Here is a 24,065-nt window from a genome sequence, read left to right as displayed (position 1 = left end):
AAGAGGTCGAATTAGGGTCCTCTGAATTTCCAAAGATTTAGACACGAACGTCTTTATTTCATAAATATCTCTTCTTATTTCCTTTAACTCATCAAGAACATCGGAAAACATCTGAGAGTTAGAAGGAACAGCCCTGGGTTTTCTTGTATTCCTTATTTTCTTTTCAGGGACTTAGAAACATGAGATTTTTCTTTTTCCTTGATTGAAGACTTAACAATCATGTTGACATCCTTTCTATCTGACGACATAGTGCTTTGAGAACAGTTATAAACAACTGGATTTGTGTGATTGAATCGCTTAACTCAACAAGCAGTCTTATATAGGATGTCAAGAGGAAAAATGAATGTAGGGTTTGAAACCTATTGACAGGTTCGTATACGCCCAACTCTGAAACCCTATAAAGAGTACAATTGTCGATAATAACCCTTTCTTTTATTTGATAGACAAAAAATAACAAAACTAAGAAAAGAAGGAAAAACTCTTCTGAAGCCTGGATCAACACTCAATCTTGTCTCTTTTCGAACAGGCACATGAGACAAGATTTTCCCAACAACACAATCAAGTTGTGTTGCGATGAACAACGATTTGTCCATCTTTTTCCTCATGGGAGGAATCCTCTGATCTTTGTCTATCAAAACGATTTGACCATATTTTCTTTTCAAATGGTATCATTCTATCCTTGGAAACCAACTTCTTAGACGAAGATAAGATCCTACATACCTCGGCGGTCTTCTGAGAAAGTTTCAGCTTCCTTGCTAATCGATCAGCTCTTCGTTGAAGTTTGCTGGCATGTCTTATTTGGTGCTTGTATTTGTTACACCTTGATAGTTCGTGTCCCTTCATCGAACAAAACGAGCACGTCAAACTTGGATAGTATTCAGGCATCTGAGATGTGCAAGAAGACAGACATATATTTGATCCTGAAACATCACTGAAAGGGTTTCCAGTTATCGGATTCAAAGAATCTTCTATCTTGATTGGGTTTCCCTCTTCTCCGAACCCATTGAGGTTGATATATGTATTGCTACAAGTATCAAAATCGATATTTTCACAAAGAAGCCCTACACTTGATTTCCTATCTTCATCGGAATCATAGGTTTCAGCCATTTCATCAAGTGTTACAGCTAGACCTTTGTTCCCAGTGTATTTTCTATGATTTGGGAATTATTTAGCAAAATGGCCAGAACCCTTACACTTAAAGCACAGAGGCATGTCCTCGTCATCAGCCTCGTTAGCATCCCTGTTTTTAGGAGGTATGCGACCTTGAGGTTTGTCTGATGACTTAGGTTTGTCTCTTGAAAACCGTTTACTTCTCTTCAACAGAAGATCCCTAAACTGTCTTGTAATCAAGGAGACTGATTTTTCAAGATCTTCATCCGAAAAATAATTCTCAGACTGATCATCCTCAGAGACATGAACACTCTTACCTTTGACCAGTAGTTTAGTATTCTTCTGTGCTTTAAAGGCAACATCCTTACTGACTTTGGATGTATGCTCATGGTCAAAGATCTTAAGCTTTCCAACCAAGGTGTTTCTGGAAAGATTATCGAGGTTATTCCCCTCAACGATGGCATGCTTCTTAGACTCGTATCTAGATGGCAGCGATCTGAGAATTTTCATCACAATGTCCTTTTCAGGAATAGTCTTACCCAATGCAAAAGATGCATTAAAAATTTCAGACACTTTGTGATTAAGCTCATCAAATGTTTCTCAACCTGCCATACGAAGGTTCTCCCAATCGGAATTAAGGTTTTGAAGTCTAGCATCATTTTCACTGGAGTTGCCTTTAAATACGGTTTCTAAGATATCATAAGTATCTTTAGATATAGTGCAGTTTGTCACATGATGCTGAAGATTTGGGGTAATGGCATGTATGATAGCATTCAAACCGTCGGAATTTTTCTTTGCATCATTTATCTCAACAACGGAGTATTCACCAATAGGTTTGGGAACGTTTACATCACCGACTGCCACAACGGGATCATCATAGCCATTAACCACATATACCCATGATTGAAAATCACGCGATTGAAGTAAAGATCGCATAAAAATTTTCCACCATAAGTAATTGGAGCCATCGAAGACTGGTGGTACGTTAATAGAGATAACACCTCTGTCCATAGAGTCAGATCGCTACAAACACAGACTGATGAGGTCTTAGCGTGTTTTCCTGCTCTGATACCAATTGAAAAAGTGGGTCTAACAACACCACCTAATATATCGCTTAGCAATCTGTATGGACTAACTCCGAAATACATTGCTAGAGAATCAACTAGACATTCAGACCCAATCTAGATAAAAGTATCTCAAGGAGTTAATATCTCTCTCTTGATTTGATTTTTACTCAAGCTAAAATCAATAGCGAGTATTTATCAAATACAAGGAATAACTTGGAGGGTACCAAATACCAATTTCCAAGGATCAATCAATATCAATCAACAACCAAAGGTTGGATTTCCAATTGATGATCACGAACGCACAACCTGTATTATTTCAATTATATAAAATATAATGCGGAAAAGAAGTAACACAGACACCAGAAGTTTTGTTAACGAGGAAACCCGCAAATGTAGAAAAACCCCGGGACCTAGTCCAGATTGAATACACACTGTACTAAGCCGAGACAGACACTAGCCTACTCCAAGCTAACTTCAGACTGGACTATAATTGAACCCCAATCAGTCTCCCACCGATCCAAGGTACTGTTGTACTCCTACGCCTCTGATCCCAGCAGGATACTGCGCACTTGATTCCCTTAGCTGATCTCACCCACAACCAAGAGTTGTTGCAACCCAAAATCGCAGACTTGATAATAAACAAATCTGTCTCACACAGAAAAGTCTATTAAAGGATAAATCTGTCTCCCACAGATAAACCCTAGGTTTTGTTCTGTCTTAAGATATGAAATCAAGGTGAACATGAACCAATTGATAATACGGTCTTTTATTCCCGAAGAACATCCTAGATTAATCAATTCCTGACTACACAGGCGGTTTGTCGAAGAATCACAAACAGTGAGACGAAGATGTTTGTGACTTCTTTATCTTGCCTATCGGAGAACTCTCACGATCTCAAGCCAATTAAATATTGTACTAGTACAATAGAAGATGCAAGATCAGATCACACAACTACGATAAAAGTAGTATCGGTCTGGCTTCACAATCCCAATGAAGTCTTTAAGTCGTTAACCTGGTTTTAGAGAAGAAAACCAAAGGTTAAAGGAGAATGGACTCTAGCGAGCGCACTAGTATCACACAAACGTGTGGGGATTAGTTTTGCACAATGCTAGATGTCTCCTTTATATAGTCTTCAAATCAGGGTTTTCCCTTAGTTACAAAGCAATCCATATTCACCGTTAGATGAAAACCTGATTTAGATTCAAGCTAATATTTCTCAACCGTTAGATCGAAAACTTAGCTTGTCACACACACTTGGGTAGACATTTACTGGGTTTGTGAAAACCATGTCCAAACGTGTACGTGTATGTTGGTTCAACATAGTAACCCAAAAGGTTAACCATATGAGCATTTCATATCAACCTTGTTCTTCTTCACCATAACTAGTTCAATTGACTCAAATGGACTAGTTAAAGAGTTGTTCAATTGCTATGAGATCTTATGTAACTACACAAGACACAATTGAAACAAAGATGATTCGATTCGATTGAATCGGCTCATGAACTTTATAGCCACGGTTTGCATAAAGCATTCCTTAGTAATTTAAGTTTCATGTTCAGAGCACATCTTTAGATCATAACCTCTTAAGCTCACAAACAAGTTCGCGGACTTAGGACAACAGGTGGAGTTTTCCAAACTCAACAAAAAATCTCGGCAAAGAGACTTTCGCCAGTTCGCGGACTAGGTTCGCGGACTTACACGCAAACGAGTTTTTGGAAAATCCCAGCAGAAATTCTCGGTACAAGAACTTCCGTCATTTCGCGGACTGAGTCCGCAAACTGAATTCGCGGACTTGGAAAAGCCAATTCCTCCTGTTTCTCTTAATCAACAAAGTTCGAAAACTTCGGATTAAGGAATACATGGTTATGTAATCTAAACTCTCATTCCAATCATTGAGACATTCTCAGAGGACGTTATATAGCCGTTATTCACAGACCGTTTCGCGTCAGAGCAATTCTCAAAGTAATTGAAACTTTTCATGACTTTCGTCACTAGGTGAAGATAAACTTGATCCAGTCTATATAGCATACGACTTTTTGTCTCATAAGAAGTAGGAGATAGAATAGATAGACTTTTGAGTGATACATAAGTTCAAGTCTCCACATACCTTTTTGTTGATGAAGTTCCACAGTTCAATGAATAGATCTTCGTCGTTGTATGATGAATCTCCATGAAGTCCTTGAGCTCAACTACACTTTTCCATCCTAGTCTGAGACTTAGCTATGTAGGCTAGAAATCAAGGCTCATAGTTTTGATCACTAACATTGACAAACATGCTTGAGATAGTACCGCATGCGAGGTCGACCGAGCTATGCTCTAACAATAGCGGTGTTCAATGATACTCAAGACTGAACAATAATCCACAAGTCCAAAGTAATTTTGTGAATAAAGGTGGCTTTTTAGTCTCTATGATAGTTGTACCAAAAGAAAATATAGTCATATAGAGTAGTTCGTTCTTTCTGCTCAACTGGAACTGGACAGGTGTGCAAACCTTTGGCAGTTCAAGAATTTAGGCCATAGGAGTTTGCAAATATTGGAAGTTCGCGAAGTCTAATGGTAGGGGTTCGCAAACCGGGTTTGCAAACCTATATAAACATTTCACAGAATTCAGACTGGCTAGGTAAAACATACAAGTATATGTGTACCTTGGACCTAGTAGTTTTATATTTCTCACAATTCATGAAACAATCCCAATAGCATAGGCAGTATGCGTTGTTGCTTAGGAAATAATAGTTTGTGAATAAATTGTTCTAACTAAGATTGTTAAGGATCTACGAACATCCATTGCTTGAATATCATATTTCGAGATTTTAAACATGACAAACTTGAACTAAATTTTTTTCTTTTAAATATTAAATCTACTAAAATCATACGACATAACAGTCTTATAAGATACAATGGTAGACACAATGAGTATAGGGTAGGTCAGTCTTCACATACCTATTTGTTGATGAAGTTCTCATAAATATCTTCGTTTATTCTTCAATTTTGAATCTTTGAAGATACTTGGTGATATCTGATACTCAACTGCCATATTATAATCCTAGTATGAGATTTAACTTTAGTAGACTTGAAGTCAAGATATACTCTTGTACATATAACATTGAGATTGGAATGCTCTAAAAATGGCAATAACTATAACATGGTATCTTCTAACGGGTGGAATTTAATTACCCATCATGGTCAGTTGTAGTTCAAGCATACACTGAGATACCCAAATACGAGATGAACCATAATAAAAGGTATTTTAACCAGAAAAAGATGAAGTGTATGGAGGATGTCGAAAGAGCATTTGGAATACTGAAAAAGAATTTCATATAATATTTGGACCATGTCGTTCGTTTAATCAAAAAGAAATGTTCAGCTGCATCATTTTGCATAATATGATAATCGACCAAAGTCGACGAGATACCAGTTGGACAAGTTATCCAGGTAGAGATTTGAGGAAAGATGTTCAACCTGGCTATGAAATGCTCTCAATAGAGAAATTTATCAGTTCCTTACTTCTGGAGATCAATATTTTCTACCACAACTAAGGCAAAAAGAAAAAAGAGTTAAGTGATGATTATTAGGGTTTGTAGTAGTAAAGGATGATGGATCGACAAAAAGGAGGACGAGAAGTGGTGAGGATACCTAAAGTAAATAATAATAATCAAATGATAAATCATCTTCAAATAATCTAAAGAAAACTAACTGAATTAGGAAGTGGATATTGTAATTGGTTTACATGAATGGGTATCAGTTATCACTGAATGCATCTATGTTTTTCCCATTCCTAACCTTCGAATTGGAATTTTCTTTTATGATGTATAGAGTCCTAGGCCTATACAGATGCTTCTCCAAACATAAAATGAATCATACGGGTTCTTGTAATGCAATGGATGAGTATTTTTGAAACATTTGCATTGAAGAATGATGAACCAAAGTGAGAAGGCGAGGGTACCCAAATATACCTCAAGCTAAAAAATTTCCTACCTATAAGTCCTTTATCCGAAAGTGATTTTCTATGGACTGAGTCGAGACAATGCAACTAATCGGTTCACACTTCGTGTGATCGTCTATGGATACGAGATCGATACAATACAACAACGAAGTATGTTACTTGATAAAAAGGTTCGGACTTAACCAAAAACAATAGGATTCACTTATCAAGTAAATATGAATTAACGTTTGTGTGATTTACTTTAATTATAATAAAACAATTATAATGCGGAAATATAAAGTAGATGACATAGCAAGATTTTGTTAATGAGGAAACCGCAAATGCAGAAAAACCCCGGGACCTTGTCCAGAATTGAATACTCTCAGGATTAAGCCGCTGCACAAAATTACACCTAACTTCGTATAATTGAGACCAATCAACTAAACCTATAGTTCACCTAGTTCAGTTTGTATTCCCACGCCTCCGACCTATGAATAAATCACGTACTTGGAACAATTCCTTTGGTTCGTATTCCAAACAGTAAAGGAACAACAAATCTGTTTGGTATCAACTCTATTTAACCAAGTGATATGAGTTGGAAAAAGGCTCTTCTGTTTATCTTAACAGAAACTCCTTCGTCAGGTCCTTAGATCTATCTTATGTTCAATTACGGAAGTACTCGTGTAAGATTAAGCCAACAACACTATTAATCCAAAGAATTTTGTTGATGCTGATCTACTTAATTAATCAATCCAATCTATCATAAAGATAAACCGATTATTAATTGGATCCTCTTTTAACGAAACAAGTATTATGCATACCAAAGAATATGAACCAACAAATCAGAAATCTTCAATATCTTCTTCGTCTTCAGATCTTCTTATATCTTCAATAAAAACATGTACACAATCACTTGAATCTCTTGTGATCAATCATGCGCAGAACGGAGTCTATTAACAATGGATTATCACATGATCGTCTTTAGAACTAACAACAGTCTAAAGATCCCTGACGAAACTCTGAACTAGTTTGAGTGAATCTTATATCAGAAGAGAAGATTCTCAAGCATAAACAAACTAGGTGCAATCAAAGATCAACCACCGTTAGTCAACCAAATCATTGAAAACAAAAGATAAAACGCAATTATCTAGTTTCCCACTAGTTGATTTTTGGTTTGCTGATATCCATAGGGTTTGGCTCTGCGGATCGGCGACAACTCGGCGATCAAACTGGCGTTCAAATCAGTTATTTTTTTCTCTTTCTTCTTAATTTCTATACACAGATCTCGATTTCTATCTAATATTTCAATGATTGGAGTTAAATTCCAATGGTATTTGGACATCTTTAATGTCTAAATCATCATTTTTTAGTTCTTCAATTAATTTTGGTTCGACAATGGCTGAAAATAATTCTAGGTCTTCATCTGATACTTCTGCGGACAAATCTGATGAATCGAACAAGGTTTACCCTACACCAACTCTATTCATTTCTGATGAAGATATTGATGAAGGCCTAAATGAGTGAAAGTTTAGCTTGATTGGTAGACTGGATTTCGTCAAGTTAAAATTTGAAACTGCAGTTACTTCTCTGAAGAATCAATGGAAGCGTAAAGGTACAGTTCATCTAATTCCTATTGGTAAAGGTTTTTTTATCATAAAGCTAGATAATGAGATTGGTATGAATTATATTTGGAAGGGTATTGGATGGTTGATTCACAAACCCTGAAATTGAGAGAATGGGAACCAAATTTTAATCCAGTTAATCAAAAATATACTACTACTTTTATTTGGGTTCGTTTCCCTGGTCTAGGTATGGAATATTGGAAGGAAAAAAATTCTTCTAGACTTAGGTGAAAGATTGGGAAGATCTATTAAGGTTGATGAAATTACTCTGAAGAAAGAATTTGGATATTATGCTAGTGTTCTTGTTGAAATTGATTTGGCACAACACATTCCAAATCACATTTTAATCAATACAAAGTATGGTAGCTTTGAACAGGAAATCCAAATTCCAAGAATTCCTAAATTCTATGATCATTGTAAGGTGGTGGGTCATTTAGTGGTTGAATGTAGATCAAAGAAGAAAGATCTTCATGAATAATCTCATGTAGATGTTGATGGATTTACTCATGTTATTAAAAGGAATGTTTGGAGAGTTAAAGCTAAGAAGACAACTAATGTAGGTTTTGATATTTGTCCATCTCCAAAAAGAACTGCAACTGACAATACAGTTAACTCAGATATTCCTTCTTCTGTGGATTTGGTTCAGTCCTCTAAAATCTCTCAAGCTCCAGTTGAAGTTCCTACTACAGTTACTGATATTGGGGAACATAATGGTGTTATCAAGAATATTATACAACCTGGTGAGTTACACTCTGAGTCTACAACTATTATTTCTTTCAATAAATTTGACCTTATTGCTGAAGTAGAAGAATCTATGGACTATTCAAGCTCTGAGGATGGAGAAATCAAAGAGGTGAATACTGTTACTCTTCTTAATATTAGTTCAATTTCACAACCTATTACCATTTTGAAACCTTCTTCCTCTGTGGAACATACTGTTCTTACTAAACACACAATCATTGAAAAGAAGAAACCTCCAGCTAAGATTGTTAAGGCTGCTCCAACTACTAGAAAAACTAGAAGAGATCTTTTGAAACCTGTGCCAAATGAGAGGAGTCCTACACCTCCTCATCCCTCTTCTCAATATGAGACTTGTCTTTTGGAATATCATAGGCATTGAGAGCTAGAAGGCCAAAGATAAACTAAGAGCTTTAGTTACACATCAGAATCCTTCTTTAGTTTTTATAGCAGAACCCAAAATACATTGTAATTCTAAGAATAGAATAAAGCTCCCTGGGATGAGACATAAAATTATACATAATATTGTTGATGGTAGGAAAGCCAACTTATGGATTTTTTGGAATAACTCAATAAATGCCTCTATAGTGATTCATTCTTCTAGACAAAGTATTACAGTTGAAGTGGGGGGTGTCTTGGTAACTGGAGTTCATGCTGATGTCTTATGTATCAACAGAAGAGATTTATGGGCTGAATTAGCTCCTTTCAGTACTTCAAACAAACCTTGGATAATTTTGGGTGATTTTAATACTATTTCTAGTTTAGATGAAAAAAAGGGTGGCAGAGTTCCTCTTAATTCTTCTGTTGCAAAGTTTAATGAATGTATTGATAATTGTGAACTTTTACATGCTGCAAAAACTGGACTTCAGATTTCTTGGTCAAATGGTAGATGTGGGAGGAAGAGAATTTTATGTAATCTGGATAGATGTCTATTTAAATCACAATGGTTATAGAAATATCCAGGGTGGAAATATCATGTAACTGCAAGAGGAATTTCAGATCATAGTATTCTTATTGGATCTAATTCAGAAATCCAGAAGCCCTTAAATTGTCCATTTAAGTTTCAACAAATGTGGATTACTCATCCAGGTTTCTTACAAGTTTTAATTGATGCATGGATTTTCATGTCCAAATTAAAACACTTGAAAAGTATTCTAAAAAAGTGGAATTGGGAGATATTTGGAAATGTTCAGGTTACTCTAAGTGAAGCTGAGAAGAAGGTTACTGAAACAAATATACTTTTTGATGCAGATCCTCAAAATTTAGAACTTCTAAATGACTATGTCACCGCTAGGGGTGTAAGAGATATAGCAGCTCAGAATTATCATACTATGCTATGTCAGAAAGCAAGGATTAACTGGTTTCACACTTCCATAAGGTTGAGACAAACTAGAAATGCCATTGCTGAGTTGGAGGATGCTTCAGGTACTTTGATAACTAATAAAAATGAGATTGCTTCTAATCTTATCAGCTATTTTTCAGACAAATTCAAAGAGCAACCAGTAGAAATTTCTGACACTATATTAAATGCTACTCCCCAAGTTATTAATGATGATGATAATGCTCTATTGGAATGCATCCCTTCTGGAGAGGAAATTAAAAATGCAGTCTTTGAATTAAATTAAGATGGATCCCCTGGTCCAGATGGGTTGACTGGTATTTTTTATAGATTTGCATGGGACATTATTCAAGAAGATTTGGTTGAAGCTATAAGATACTGTTGGAAATTTCAAGTGATTCCTCCTGGAGTTAATTCAATGTTATAAAAAAGACTAGCTGCATGGATTGGTAATTTATTAGCTTTTCAAGCAAGACTAACTCTTATAAGATTTGTGTTAAGTAGCATTCCCCTGTATAACATGTCTATTTACAAGTGGCCTAATGGATGAATTATTCACAATTTTCTGTAATGGAAGCTTGTGAAAGAATTATTCGCAATTTTCTTTGGAGTGGAAATGCAGAAGACAAGAAGTGTGTAACTATTTCCTGGGATCAAGTCTGCTCTCCTGTAGAAGAAGGTGCTCTTGGATTAAGAAAATTTGAAGATATAAATAAAGCATTGTTGATAAAACTTTTATGGAGAATTTTAAATTCAAATGAAGAATGGGCCAGGTTTTTTCTTGCTAAATATAGAGATAAACATGATTGCTGGATTTCATACTATAAACAATCTTCTGTGTGGCTTGGAATCAAATGGATATTACAGGATTTCCATGAGCATACTAGATGGATTGTGGGCAATGGTGAGCAAATTTATGTCTGGAGGGATAATTGGATTATGGAACATAGTATCATCAAAGTCTTCCCTGATAATGCATATATCAGACATCATATCCATATGAAGGTAAGTGATTTAATTGTTAACAACAAATGGATGATCCCTGGGGAAATGCTTCAGTTCTTCAATGCTTATGACTTTCCAATTATTGTTCCTGGTAAAGATAAATTGATTTGGACTGCTGCTCAAAATGGTAAATTTTCTGTGGCTAGTGCAATCTCTTTTATTAGAACTACTTTTCCCAAACTTAAATGGTATAAGCATATTTGGAAAAAATGTGTACACCCATCAACCTGTAGTAATGTTTGGAAGATCACTAGAGGTGCTTGTGCCACAGATGAAAATTTAAATAAAAGGGGTTTTCAGCTAGTCTCAAGATGCTATATCTGTAATGAATATCAAGACTCCATGAATCATCTCTTGTGGGAGTGCAAATATGGTCAGATCCTTTGGAATTGGCTTGGTGGCATTTTTGCTTTCAAGAATCCAAAATCTTTTGAAGACATTCTAGATTGCATCAAATTAAAAAGTACAGTGGTGCAGGAGATATGGTTCACTGCTACTTATAATTTTATGGTGGATATTTGGTTCACAAGAAACAGAGCATTCTTTGACAGTGTAACTCCCAATGTGGTAAATTCCAAAAAGAGAATACTCAGAATGATCAGATATTGTGAAGTGAGGCTTAAGGGCTATACAAATAATTCCAGATATGATAATTCAATCTTTCTCTTCTTTGAGATCAATTACAGGAAAATGAAACTGCCTAAAATCATTGAATGCTTCTTTCATCTGCCTGAGGAGAATTACATCTTGCTATGCTGTGATGGAGCTTTAAGAGGTAATCCTGGCATCTCTGGTTATGGTTTTGTCATTAGAGACTGTTATGGACATTTTGTTGCTGCTGAAAGTGGTGGTCTTGGCATAACAACAAACTTTGTAGCTGAAGTAATGGGAACCCTTTGTGCATTAGAATGGGCAGTACAACACAATAAGCTTCAGGTAATTGTGAATGTTGATTCAAAGGATTCCATAACAGTTTTCACAAACAACAACTTTCCCTGGTTTGCATTGGCTAGATGGGAACTGGTATGAAAAGCATTCAAGAAGATCCATTAACCATGTGTACAGGAAAGTAAACTTCTGTGTTGATTTTTTTGCAAAGAAAGGGTGCCATCTAGAGCCGGCAAACAAGCCCAAAACCCGCGGGTTCACCCGACCCGGCCCGTTAAAACCCGAACCCGGATCAGCTGGTTTCTAAACAAGTCGGGTTTGGGTTAGGAAAATGCCTGCCCGTGAAAAAACGGGTAAGCCCGACTCGTCCAGTGTATCCGCGGGTAAAACCCGTAAACCCAGAATTTCTATGCTAATGACGCGTGGTCCTTCCCATCTATATGTGTCTCCTAGGTATAAAAAGAAAAAACTCTAACTAAATCTAATCTTTTCTTTCTCCGCAGCGGCAGTTGTAGTTCAGTTCTCGTCTCATCTTTTTCATCTTCTTCTTGTTCGAGAATTAAAATTAACAACAACAACAATGTTTGGAGACTAGCAACAAGTAAGTTAATTAGTTGATTTTGATGTTTGTATGTCACTTTGTTGTTTTTTTGTTCATTTTAATCGTGTATCATTCATGTATGGTTTGGGGTTTGACCGTTTGATGTTTAAATGTTTGTTATCTAGTGTTTTCATAAGTGGGTTTTACTTAGTTTGGTAGTTAATGTTGTGTATTTGTAGATCTGTGTTCTTTTGAATCTTTTGAGATAATTGGGGTTATCTGATTTTGATCAGAAATTGAGAATCATGAGATACAACTTGGGTTATTGTATGTTTGTTCAGAATCAAGCTGATTCTGGTTTTGGTTCTTATTTGGATAACTTGATGTGAACTCTTCAAACTGGTGGGAATTCTTCCCATCAAGGAAGTGAGTGGTTTCAGGTAATTTTAAAGCTTATTTATGGAGTACATGTGGTCTTGTATTGTTTTGTGTTTTAACCAAGTGTGTTTGTGAATCTGTGATGTTCTTCCTTGTACTCATTTCTAACTTCTTGCTTGTTTCATGCAGGAATATGCTGCAGCACAGGAAAATGGTGGTGATCTGCAATATGACTTGTCAGAGTTAGATTTATATCTTAGTGAGAAATATGGATGTCAACGAAATGTCCCATTCGACATCCTAATGTACTGGAAAGGCCACGAACAACGATTTCCAGTACTTTCAAGAATGGCAGGGGATATCTTGTCAATTCCTATTTCAACCGTCGCTTCAGAATCTGCATTTAGCATTGGTGGTAGGGTAATTGATCGATTTCGTAGTTCTTTATTACCTGAAAATGCTGAGGCGGTGATAACAACTCGTGATTGGGACCATGGAGTTGGTAAGTGTGCCTACGTGGCGCCGCGTTAGTCAGTAATAGTTCATTTAGTTGAATGTCTAAATTTCAGATATAACTTTGATTGTTTTTAATCCATGTAGGAAAATAAGATTGGGATGAGGACAATGGGATTATTGGAGAAGATGTATTAGGATTTGAACTTGGTGCAGTGGAGGATGGAGCTGTGGAGGATGGCGAAGTAAGTTCTTATGCGTCTAATTAGTATGCGTACTTCTTCAATATAAAGCAGGGTAAATATGCAAATTTCATGTTTTTGACTTGAATCTTTTCTTTTGTTTGATTTATTTTTGCTTGAAGTGACATATTCATATTGAATAGTTGGAGCAACTCAAAGATAGACATGGAAAATGAGAAATTGAGAATGTTTTTTGGACAGAAAGTTATCACAGTCTCTCCAATTTGTATAGAAAAGAGATTGGAGATGTTTTTTTTGGACAGTTATCACTTTTTTTGATTGAACACAATATATATTTTGTGCAGGAAGTGGTTATTAATATCTTTATTGTTGGAAAGTCACAAAGTACAAACAATGGTATTACTACAGTCTTGAAGGGTGTTTTTCTTTGTTGAAGATATCATGAACTAATGATTAGTGTACTACTGTACTGTGTTCCTTTTAAAGTGCAGAACTACAAAACTAATGTGGTTAAGTTACTTAAGTATTTCAATTTTCTTGATCTTAAATTTTGGTGCGACAATTAGGTTGAAGTGTTGATAAGTTGATTGAATTGAATCTAAATATCAAATGAATTAGAGCTTATTGTTAGGTTGCAGAGAAGGAGCTTTAGATGGCCTGAATATGGCCGGAAATAGACCAGATATCGGAGGAAACTCTGTCAAATTGGTTTCTGGTGAGTTGACTCAGTCACTCAGTTGAGTAACCAGAAACGGGCTAAGTAACCCGCGAACCCGCAAGATTAACCTGTTACGGGCGCGGGTTGAAGAATTGACCACCCGTTAAGAAAACTGACCCGCGGGTTTTAACCCGTATTAACCCGAACCCGTGTAACCCGTAACGGGCAATCCCCGACCCGCCCGTTTGCCAGCTCTAGTGCCATCTTCAAAGAAAGCAAGTAGTAAAATTCTCAGCAAGATCTGCAAATATGCAGAGGATGGAGCTACAAGACACTACATACTATAAATTTGCATAATTCCTTCATTGCCTACTTCTGCTCTTACTTTTGATATTTTGTATTTCCGCCCAATATTAGTTTGCTGTTCTCTTTTATTGGGCCTGGGACATGTTGTCCTCCTTTGTGCAGTTTCAGCTTTCTTTTTAGTTTTGTTTCAGTTTCCTTTGTAACCGTTTTTAATATTAATAAAATAAAGGTTTTTTGGTTAAAAAAAAAAAGTTTCCCACCAACGGTACTCGTAGAGCTTCTCAATCCCAAAGAAGACTTTAAACTGAGCGGCCGTAAGAGATTTCGCCTAATTAAGTTACTCTCCTCTCCGAATAGGCGGATACACCAGTAACAACACAACAAAGAGGAAGTTTGTTGTTACGAAGGATTAGTTTGTTAGAAAGACAAACTTCAAGTATTTATAGACAAGGAAGTTTGGACACCAAGGAATTTTCAAAACCGAAAATATTCTCAAGATATTCATTAAAGCACAAATTCGGTTTCCATAATTCCTGGAAACGCTCTGTCCTAAAATAATGACCGAAATCTCTCAGAAAATATCTAATTAGTAAATGCACATTACTAATTCTTATTTTCCTAAAAATAAAGTTAAATACCTTAATTAAAAGATTCTTAACTTATTTACGTTTCAGTCCTGGAATTCTCTTCCCTTAGCTATTAAGGAATAACTTTGAACAATTAAATAAATAAACATTCATAGCACGTGTTCAAAGTATGTCGACATCTTAACTTTGTAAGTTCTCTTTCACACTTCCAACCTTGAAACCGATTTTCCACACTTCCAAACAAGTTTAGAATTGGTTCATCTGACTTTCAAGAGCTATGCGATTGATCAAATAACACTCAATCACAAATCATGGGTTTAACGGTTCTACCAAAACAAGTTTCGGTTCTACCTTCCATGTGAGTACTGTGCATAGTCACACTAGCTTTCCAAAATTCGGTTGACTAGGTATTAGGATCGGTTCCCCACATATATATGGTATCTAACTTATATGTGTTGCACATGTCCATAGGATCGGTTCCCCTTTCTGCTATAAACCTTGCTGCACCTCATACAAGGATTGGTTCCCCTTTGTGATGTACTGCACCTCACTACACCAAATCCAAGTTTTTGTCACAGGGCATATCTGTTACTAAAAACATTTGTAACACATATAAGCCGTTGGAGAAACGCTGTGATAACTAATTGTTGTAAACTTTTGCAACAGTTTTTTGTGTGACAGTAACTAATTAAACTCACACTTACTAACCGTTACATAATGAAACAACAACGATTGACCTAATTTTAAGGTGGCGACACGTGTCCAATTTGTCACAATAATTCCAACAGTTTTAGGTGTGAGTGAATTTTGTAACGATTCTGTCGAGGACACATGTCTGTTTTTGTGACGGCTACAATAACACCTATAAGTGTTACCTATTCTTGTAACGAATCTTTGAATGACACGTGTCATCCTTTTACATCAACACTGAGATGACGACACGTATTCTTTTTAACTCACACTTTTTGTTACAATTATTTCTGTGACAGTTCTTTGAATTACAATTAAAAAAAATTGATAGTCCAGGTCCATTATCACGGGCCTGGACTTCCAGATTACAGGCCTGCAACACAATTTATCCAGAAACACAGGCCTGCAATACAATGAAACCTTAAATACAGGCCTTACGCCTTCTCAATCCGCAAACTATCCATATTTTAACACTCATGTCAGACACTAGTTAAAATTAGTGAAGGCATTGAACTTGCAAGTTCTATTGATATGTCTTTACTCTGCAAAATAATCACCACTAACACAATAAATTTATTTATTTTACAAAAATTCCATGAAAATGACCCAGTAGATTTTTGAGAGTTGTTTGACTTGTTGCCTCTACTTGGTCTTTCCTTCCATGGGTTAAGTCACTTGATGCTCACCACCACCTTTCTTACCAACAGCACCTGCAAACAAGTTGACATTTTCAGCACTGGAATAATGCTCAATCTGAATAATGCTCAGCAAAAAAAGAACAATGCTCAATCTGAAAGAAAAAAGTTCAAAATTATTCATACAGTCTAGAATGTTACCTGCCACACTTCACCATTCATATCTTCAATCGCTAACTAACTCGCTCAATTGAGAAGAAAGGTTCTGCCACCACTTCCTTGTTGAGAATCTTCCTTAGACGATCTAAATGACCAAACTCACTTTGAAGCTTTAAACCACTAACAGGATACATACATTTTCAGTAGACATAACACAAACTCCTATGAGGTAGTACAACTGCATCACTAGGATCAATTTTGAGGTCCTGTAAAACAAACCACTTAAACAATCAACACATCATTTGGGAAAGAGACTGTTTGAATGGAAAGAAACCAAAAAATGTTCAAAACATCAGTTTCTCCATTAGAGAATTATGGCATTCGTCAGCGACAAGCAGATGCCAATCAATCCACATATAGTTATTGCTGGACATTTTCATGCCAAACACATGTAATCAGGAAAAATATGCAATATATCAGTAAATTATAATGCATACATGAGAGAAAAAGGAGAGCAAAATCACTAAAAGCCAGCTTTATAGGAAAGCTTAAAACAATGCATCAAGAAGTGAAACTCGATGTAGTTACTAACCCGCTTAAGCAGTATCTTTGGATGGAACTCGTACTTCTTAGGGCCCTTTAGAGTAGGAGATTTCCGTTGAGGGCCTGCAAGTTGTAGCAAAAAGTAATTAAGCATACTTGCCACTCTTTCAACCTAGAATGCAGAGAGACGAGGAATGAGGCTTGACATTTGACAACTTATATATCCTAATTTCCAAAGAGGAAATATGCTTTACTGAAAAGACACCTTACTATCTCTGGAAGAAGAAAAGGCATTGTAATCTGTTCTGAAGTAAGTGCTAGCATGCCTACATCTTCCATCGCCAATTAGGATGATCTACAAAAATTAAATTATCTCAGACTGAGAATTGACAGTACTGGTGGATGTTGAAAATGAAATTTTCACATGGAAAAATAAATTAAACTCACATTCTTTTGAGAATGGAACTGCCGGGTTGTTTTTTGCCTCTCTTGAGCTGATCTTCTTTCCCATTCCACGGTATTAGCCATCTCTTTTTCTATCTCTTTCAGTTCCAGAATTCTGTTTAGACTTTCGGCTAGAAGAAATATACTTTGGCTGACCAGGAAGTTCAGAAAGTTCAAATACACTCCATTCTCTTTTTTGGCAATCTGAAATAACAATAACAAGAAAAAGTGAGAAAGCAAAAATATGTGCAACAGCAGAAGGTAAAACTCCTCAATCCAATATATATAGCATAAAAAGAGAATACATATATGATTTTAAACAACCTGCCACAAGTACTCCAAAAGTTCAGCAGTATTATGACGTATGTTGAACTTGTCATAAAACTGCACAAGAATGGTACAACAATCAGAACAAGAAAACATTTAATCTCTAGATACCAGATGGGTAACATAATAATTAAGAAATTCTTCCAACGAGGTGGATAGCATAACATGATAGATTTGGGAGATAAGGACGAGAAGCTAATGAAGATGAATCTTTGTTTTTCATTTGAAGTTAACGGAGACTACTCTCGATAAGTTGTACTGAGAATCCCTTCCACGCTCTCAAAATAAGATATATATAACACTTACCCTGAGTATGTGATCCAGTAAACTCAATGTCAACGTAAAGCTTCAAAAGATTCCTGACAAGATACTCCACGACAAATTAATGACCCTCAAAAAGGAAAGTTGTTGAAGATGAACCAGTACACACCAAACCAACATCCAATAAACTTATATGACGGATACAAGATTGTGTATTGTAGCCAAAGAAAAACTATTCAAGTGATACCTTCTTTCTGTTATGCTATCCACCTCCCTTCTCCTCTTTTTTGGCAATCTGAAATAACAATAACAAGAAAAAGTGAGAAAGCAAAAATATGTGCAACAACAGAAGGTAAAACTCCTCAATCCAATATATATAGCATAAAAAGAGAATACATATATGATTTTAAACAACCTGCCACAAGTACTCCAGAAGTTCAGTAATATTATGACGTATGTTGAACTTGTCATAAAACTGCACAAGAATGGTACAACAATCAGAACAAGAAACATTTAATCTCTAGATACCAGATGGGTAACATAATAATTAAGAAATTCTTCCAACGAGGTGGATAACATAACATGATAGATTTGGGAGATAAGGACGAGAAGCTAATGAAGATGAATCTTTGTTTTTCATTTGAAGTTAACAGAGATTACTCTCGGTAAGTTGTACTGAGAATCCCTTCCACGCTCTCACATTTCCATCTCCTCCGTTTCCACCATTGACCATTATCTCTTCTGCTCCTTCTCAATAGATCATCACCAGTTCTTTTATAAGTCAATAATAAATAAATAAACAAAGTTACTGAAATATGCATCACCGTGGAGACATTACGGCGAATACAATTTTTATGGATTTTAAGACAGCAAACTATGAGTGCCTCATCTCTCCACAAGACTCCTCCGATACCTGCACATTTGTGTTCGTTGGCCGCACCATCAGTAATGATTGTAACATGTTGGCTTTAAGTTAGTAAGCTATGCTTTTTACTAAGAGGATTAACACAATAGAACATATATAGGTTAGAGAGTCATGTTGGGGATCCAAATTAGTTTTTCACAATCGAAAAATGCATGATAATTTGGTTGATCATTCATTTATAACATGAGGGTTGTGGGATAGTTTGGAAATCAATGATTAATTAAATTGATTAATAACCACTGAACCTTGTTCAACAGATGAATATAATTAACGTAATCTTCATAGATATTCGATTCATCTAGGGTTGAGATATTTATCCTAAATTTTCAATAACAGAGTCTTCCGTGATTTATATCTCGGTAGTTTTCGTTGTCTTTTTTTAGTAACAAAGAGAGTTTAGTGAAGAAGAAGACAAATATAATAGTCATAATCAATTTGACTTTTATAGATAGTACATAGGAAAAACTAGGATTGAAAAATAAATTGACTTTCAAAATTGTGAAAGGGATGGGAAATAGGAAAAGTGGGGATATGAAATAGGGAAAATCATGAAGAATTACATGAGCAAAAGAGAATTGCAGAACATAAGCAAGAATAATGGTTAACTGCAGACACATGTTAATGCTCTACTCCTCTTACATACTCTCTTACAGACACACAACAGCAGATCCATTGCACTAAGCCACAGCATGCCACTGCAAGAGTGCGCTATTAGCATATCATTGCACTAAACCACTCTGGGCATTTTGGTCACCTTGTAAGCACACAAATACGAAGTGAAAGAAAACAAACTTACTTAGTAACATCTATGGTGCAACATCATGTCCTGTTTCATCCACACCTGATTCAAATTACAGAAGCACAAGACGTTAGTTAACATATGCATATTTACAATCCAGGTGGACAATAATGATTGGTGTTATCTTTCAAAGGAGACCCGGTAATCATAAACCAAATAAGTGCTCTATCTGTTCTTTCTTTCTTCAACTTACCGTCCAGATATTCCCCAACATTATGTTCTAACAGTGCAAACTACTCCTTCAGAGTTCATCTACAGTCAATTTCTTGGACAATGCCAGAAAAGCAAGGGTAGTGGACAAACCAAATTATGAGACATGATCAATAATAAAGCAAATTTCGAGAATATTAAAGTACTCACTCTTAATGTAACTTTATATAGATATGATGAGCACATACATGATTTCATGAGCCTAAATATTAGAATATCAGTAGGTACTGTTATATCATTGTAGTTCTGAAATCCAAGGATGACCTGCCAAAAAAAATATAATTAGGAATGCAACTTCTTTCTTAAAACAAATAACCTAATCAAGTTAAAACCAACAAGTCCCAAGACTAAACCAAAGCCTGCAAGATTATCATGCAACACCAACATCGCAGCCCTACCATTACTGAAATAAATAAAGAATGCAATAAGAATTTTACCCTTTTTCTGTACTTTCAGGCTTTTTCTCTACTTAATGTGCAGTTATGTTGGTCTTCTGTTCAAGATTGTCTTTTGTTTCCACACCTCAATTTCCTTAAAGTACGAGGCCAAACTGCAGAAGAGAAAACTAACACACAATTAAACCAATCAACAAAAAAAAAACCAAATTTTCAATTGAAAACTAAAACCCAGAAAAATAAAACCCACTTATTAAACTAACCTCACCTCAGATCTTTCAACTAAAACAGATTACTCTTTTTTCTCATCAGCACCACCACACCATCATCACCAGAACCCTGAATGGAATTCAATCACAGTTATCTTAACATGATTTTGTAGCATACATTTTGAGAAAATAAAACGCTAATTAGTCAAATGTACCATATCATCTCAAAACCCAAGAGTCATTAGCATCATTTACTGCCGATTCCAAGAGCTGGATCACCCAAAACAAAAACAAAAAACAAACATTTCAGAGACCAAATACAAATAAATTAGACAGACTTATGCAATCGAAGAAATAAACCTCTAATTGTTCCTGCTTCACAGTCTTCATAAAATGGTCATTTTTACAGACTATAATATTTACTTTACTTATTTTTGATAAGGGCAGTTCAGTCATTTTTATAGTCTCCATGATATTTGTTGCAATAATTTCTAGTAAGGGTAATATGGTCATTTTTACAGTCTGAAATATTAACTTTACTTATTTTTAATAAGGGTAGTCTGGTCATTTTCACAGTATTGCACTAATTTCCATTAAGGGTAATATGGTCATTTTCATAGTTTGTAATAGTTACTTTACTTATTTCCGATAAGGATAGTCTGGTCATTTCCCCGTCTCCATAATATTTATTGCACTAATTTCCAGTAAGGGTAATATGGTCATTTTCACAGTCTGTAATATTTACTTTACTTATTTCCGATAAGGGTAGTCTGGTCATTTTCACAATCTCCATAATATTATTGCATATGTTTCCAATAAGGGTAAAGTGGTCATTTTCATAGTTCATAATATTTAATTTACTTATTTTTGATAAGGATAGTTTGGTAATTTTCATAGTCTCCATGATATTTATTGCGCTTATTTCCAGTAAGAGTAATATGGTCATTTTCAGTCTGTAATATTTACTTTACTTATTTTTGATAAGGGTAGTTTGGTCATTTTCATAGTCCCCGTGATATTTATTGCATTTATTTCCAGTAAGGGTAATATGGTCATTTTCACAGTATGTAATATTTACTTTACTTATTTCTGATAAGGGTAGTCTGGTCATTTTCATAGTCTCCAGAATATTTATAACACTTATTTCAGTAAGGGTAAAATAGTCATTTTCATAGTATGTAATATTTACTTCACTTATTTCCGATAAGGGTAGTTTGGTCATTTTCACAGTCTCCACGATATTTAATGCACTTATTGCTAGTAAGGGTAATATAGTCATTTTCATAGTCTGCATGATATTTATTGCACTTATTTCTAGTAAGGGTAATATGGTTATTTTCATAGTAAGGGTAATATGGTCGTTTTCAAAATGTGTAATATTTCCTTTACTTATTTCCGATAAGGGTAGTCTGGTCATTTTCACAGTCTCCATAATATTCATTGCACTTATTTCCAGTAAGGGTAAAATGGTCATTTTCACAAACTGTAATATTTTCTTTACTTATTTCTTATATGCGTTGTATGATTATTTTCACAGTCTGTAATATTTACTTTACTTATTTCCGATAAGGGTAGTCTAGTCATTTTCACAGTTTCCATAATATTTATTGCACTAATTTCCATTAAGGGTAATATGGTCATTTTCACAGTCTGTAATATTTACTTCACTTATTTCTGATAAGGGTAGTCATGCATAATATTTTGTTGCTCTTTTTTCCATTAAGGGTAATGTGGTCATTTTAACAGTCTGTAATATTTACTTTACTTATTTCCGATAAGGGTAGTTTGGTCATTTTCACAATCTTCAGAATTTTTATTGCATTTATTCCGATAAGGGTAGTCTGGTAATTTTCACCGTCTTCGAAAGAAGCAGATATGTCAAAGTCAAATTTCTATAAAGTCATGACTTGTTGACTTGGTCTTGATCCTGTTTTCTAATATTAAGAAAATTAAAAAGAAAAAGAAAAATGTATTTTGATTTATAGAAATGAAAATAATTGTTAGTTTGTACAAATGTGGGAAAATTAGTGACAAGTAAAATTCAAAGTGTTATAATTTTGGGGTTGTTTTAGATGTGGTGAAATATTTGGGTGGAATTATCACTTTGAATTATAATTGTGATTGTCTGTAAAATTGTCAATAAATATTATTAAGACTAATAAAAGAATTTAATATTCCTAATTATTATCACGAAAACAAAATTTAATAACAGTTATAACTGTTGCAGGACTTATCACAGGTGTATCTGTGACTGAAAAATAAACTGTGACAGGTTGCGCTGTTACAAAATCCTGATTTTGGTGTAGTGCCTCTTACTAGGATCGGTTCCCCTTTCCCATATTTGGTCAGACATAAAATCACAAACCCGATCATACCATCTCAGGTGATTACTTAAGATCGGTTTCACTAATAAAAGTCATACCAATACATAAGTTAGGCCTTTGTGAATAGTTCTACCAAGAACACAACAAGTCGTGAACGGTTATACTCAATCACACATATTGGTTGTTCATAAGATATGCAATGAATAACAAAACCAATAACGCCTGGCGATTTCCTTTTCGATTCACAAACAAGTTTATGAACTTACTTCCTTAGAACACATGTAAAACATTATTCCCTAGGATGAAATCCTCACCTCGTACACATACATAATCACAATAGCATTCAAATGATTATGGCGATGTCTTATCTACAAAGTTTAATGGTTAAGCAATAAACCTCGTATTGTATTCCTTAATACTATGTCTATCTAGAGTTCAAATATGCTTCGCAGTTTTGTTTTCAATATGCACGACTTGAAAGATATGTTAGGGAATGAAACAGTTCAAGTCAAATATCACTAACCTCAAGTGGAAGGATGATTATTGTCGTTGTAGCTCCTTGCTTCTTCACATATTCAATTTTTCGCAATACTTGTAAAGTCTCAAATCCTAATACTTTCAAGCTAACCTATACGAAATTGGCTCTAGTACATAATCAAGCGTGAGTTTTGATTCACTAAAATATGACAACCAAACTTGACATACCAACGCTTGGTGGGTTCAACCGAGCTATGCTCTAATAATCTCCCCCTTTGTCAATTTAGTGACAAAACTCTTACATCATATGGATAAACAAATTACAAGAATTCATTACACATACGCTTGATTTCCGATTCAACAGCACAGTAAACTGCTTACATTCAATCCTTGAAAATGCCACTGTTGACGTTATAATAACAAAGCTAATACTCCCCCTAAGGAAGATAGGTAGATATTCAATCCGCACGTCTTTCTAATACCAATTCATATGATATGTTACTCCCCCTTAGTCTGTGCTTTCACTTTTTCGTGTAGATAAAACGTTTAAGCACCAATGTTCTTTTCCTTAGCGATACCAATCAATATAAAATCAATGCCAATATCACTTGTTCACTCCATATATTTCTCCCCCTTTTTGTCACAAAATGACAAAGAAACGAAAAAATAAAGGACAACACGAAAAGAATCTTACAAATCTCAAAATAGACTTGCAATATGTAGAGTTAGGCACGAGGGTTCCACACACCATGTTCTGAAAACCAATATCAAAAACCGAAATTACAAGTAGTTTTATTTTGATGTGTTACCAAGGAAACAATTGTCCGAAACAATTTTTCCATTTTAGTTT

At 35.2% G+C, this 24,065-nt stretch overlaps 1 protein-coding gene and 1 long non-coding RNA gene across 2 annotated transcripts; one reads left to right on the top strand and one right to left on the bottom strand.

Moving 5' to 3' along the window:
• The first annotated feature begins 8,959 nt into the window (after positions 1-8,959).
• Positions 8,960-10,084, top strand: LOC113357751. Its single transcript, XM_026601206.1, has 2 exons — positions 8,960-9,344; positions 9,549-10,084. Exons 1-2 carry the CDS (start codon positions 8,960-8,962, stop codon positions 10,082-10,084), a joined length of 921 nt encoding a protein of 306 aa, XP_026456991.1.
• A 9,434-nt stretch (positions 10,085-19,518) lies between these two features.
• On the bottom strand, positions 19,519-20,540 carry LOC113335209. The gene is made up of 3 exons (XR_003353223.1): positions 20,474-20,540; positions 20,248-20,360; positions 19,519-19,642 (listed from the first exon to the last, which is right to left on the bottom strand). It is a non-coding gene; the product is annotated as an uncharacterized LOC113335209 (long non-coding RNA).
• Positions 20,541-24,065: the final 3,525 nt, after the last annotated feature.

Source organism: Papaver somniferum, chromosome 1 (assembly GCF_003573695.1).
Source record: "Papaver somniferum cultivar HN1 chromosome 1, ASM357369v1, whole genome shotgun sequence".
Classification (NCBI taxonomy): domain Eukaryota; kingdom Viridiplantae; phylum Streptophyta; class Magnoliopsida; order Ranunculales; family Papaveraceae; genus Papaver; species Papaver somniferum.
The sequence above is the reverse complement of the archived record's forward strand: the minus strand, read 5'-3'. Positions and strand labels throughout refer to the sequence as shown.

Excerpts from the sequence above, each read along its gene's own strand:
- LOC113357751 (XM_026601206.1), top strand. The coding sequence starts at position 8,960 with ATGAGACATAAAATTATACATAATATTGTTGATGGTAGGAAAGCCAAC. Across the intron at positions 9,345-9,548 it reads TCAGATTTCTTGGTCAAATG|GTTTCTTACAAGTTTTAATT; the intron begins GTAGATGTGGGA and ends TTACTCATCCAG.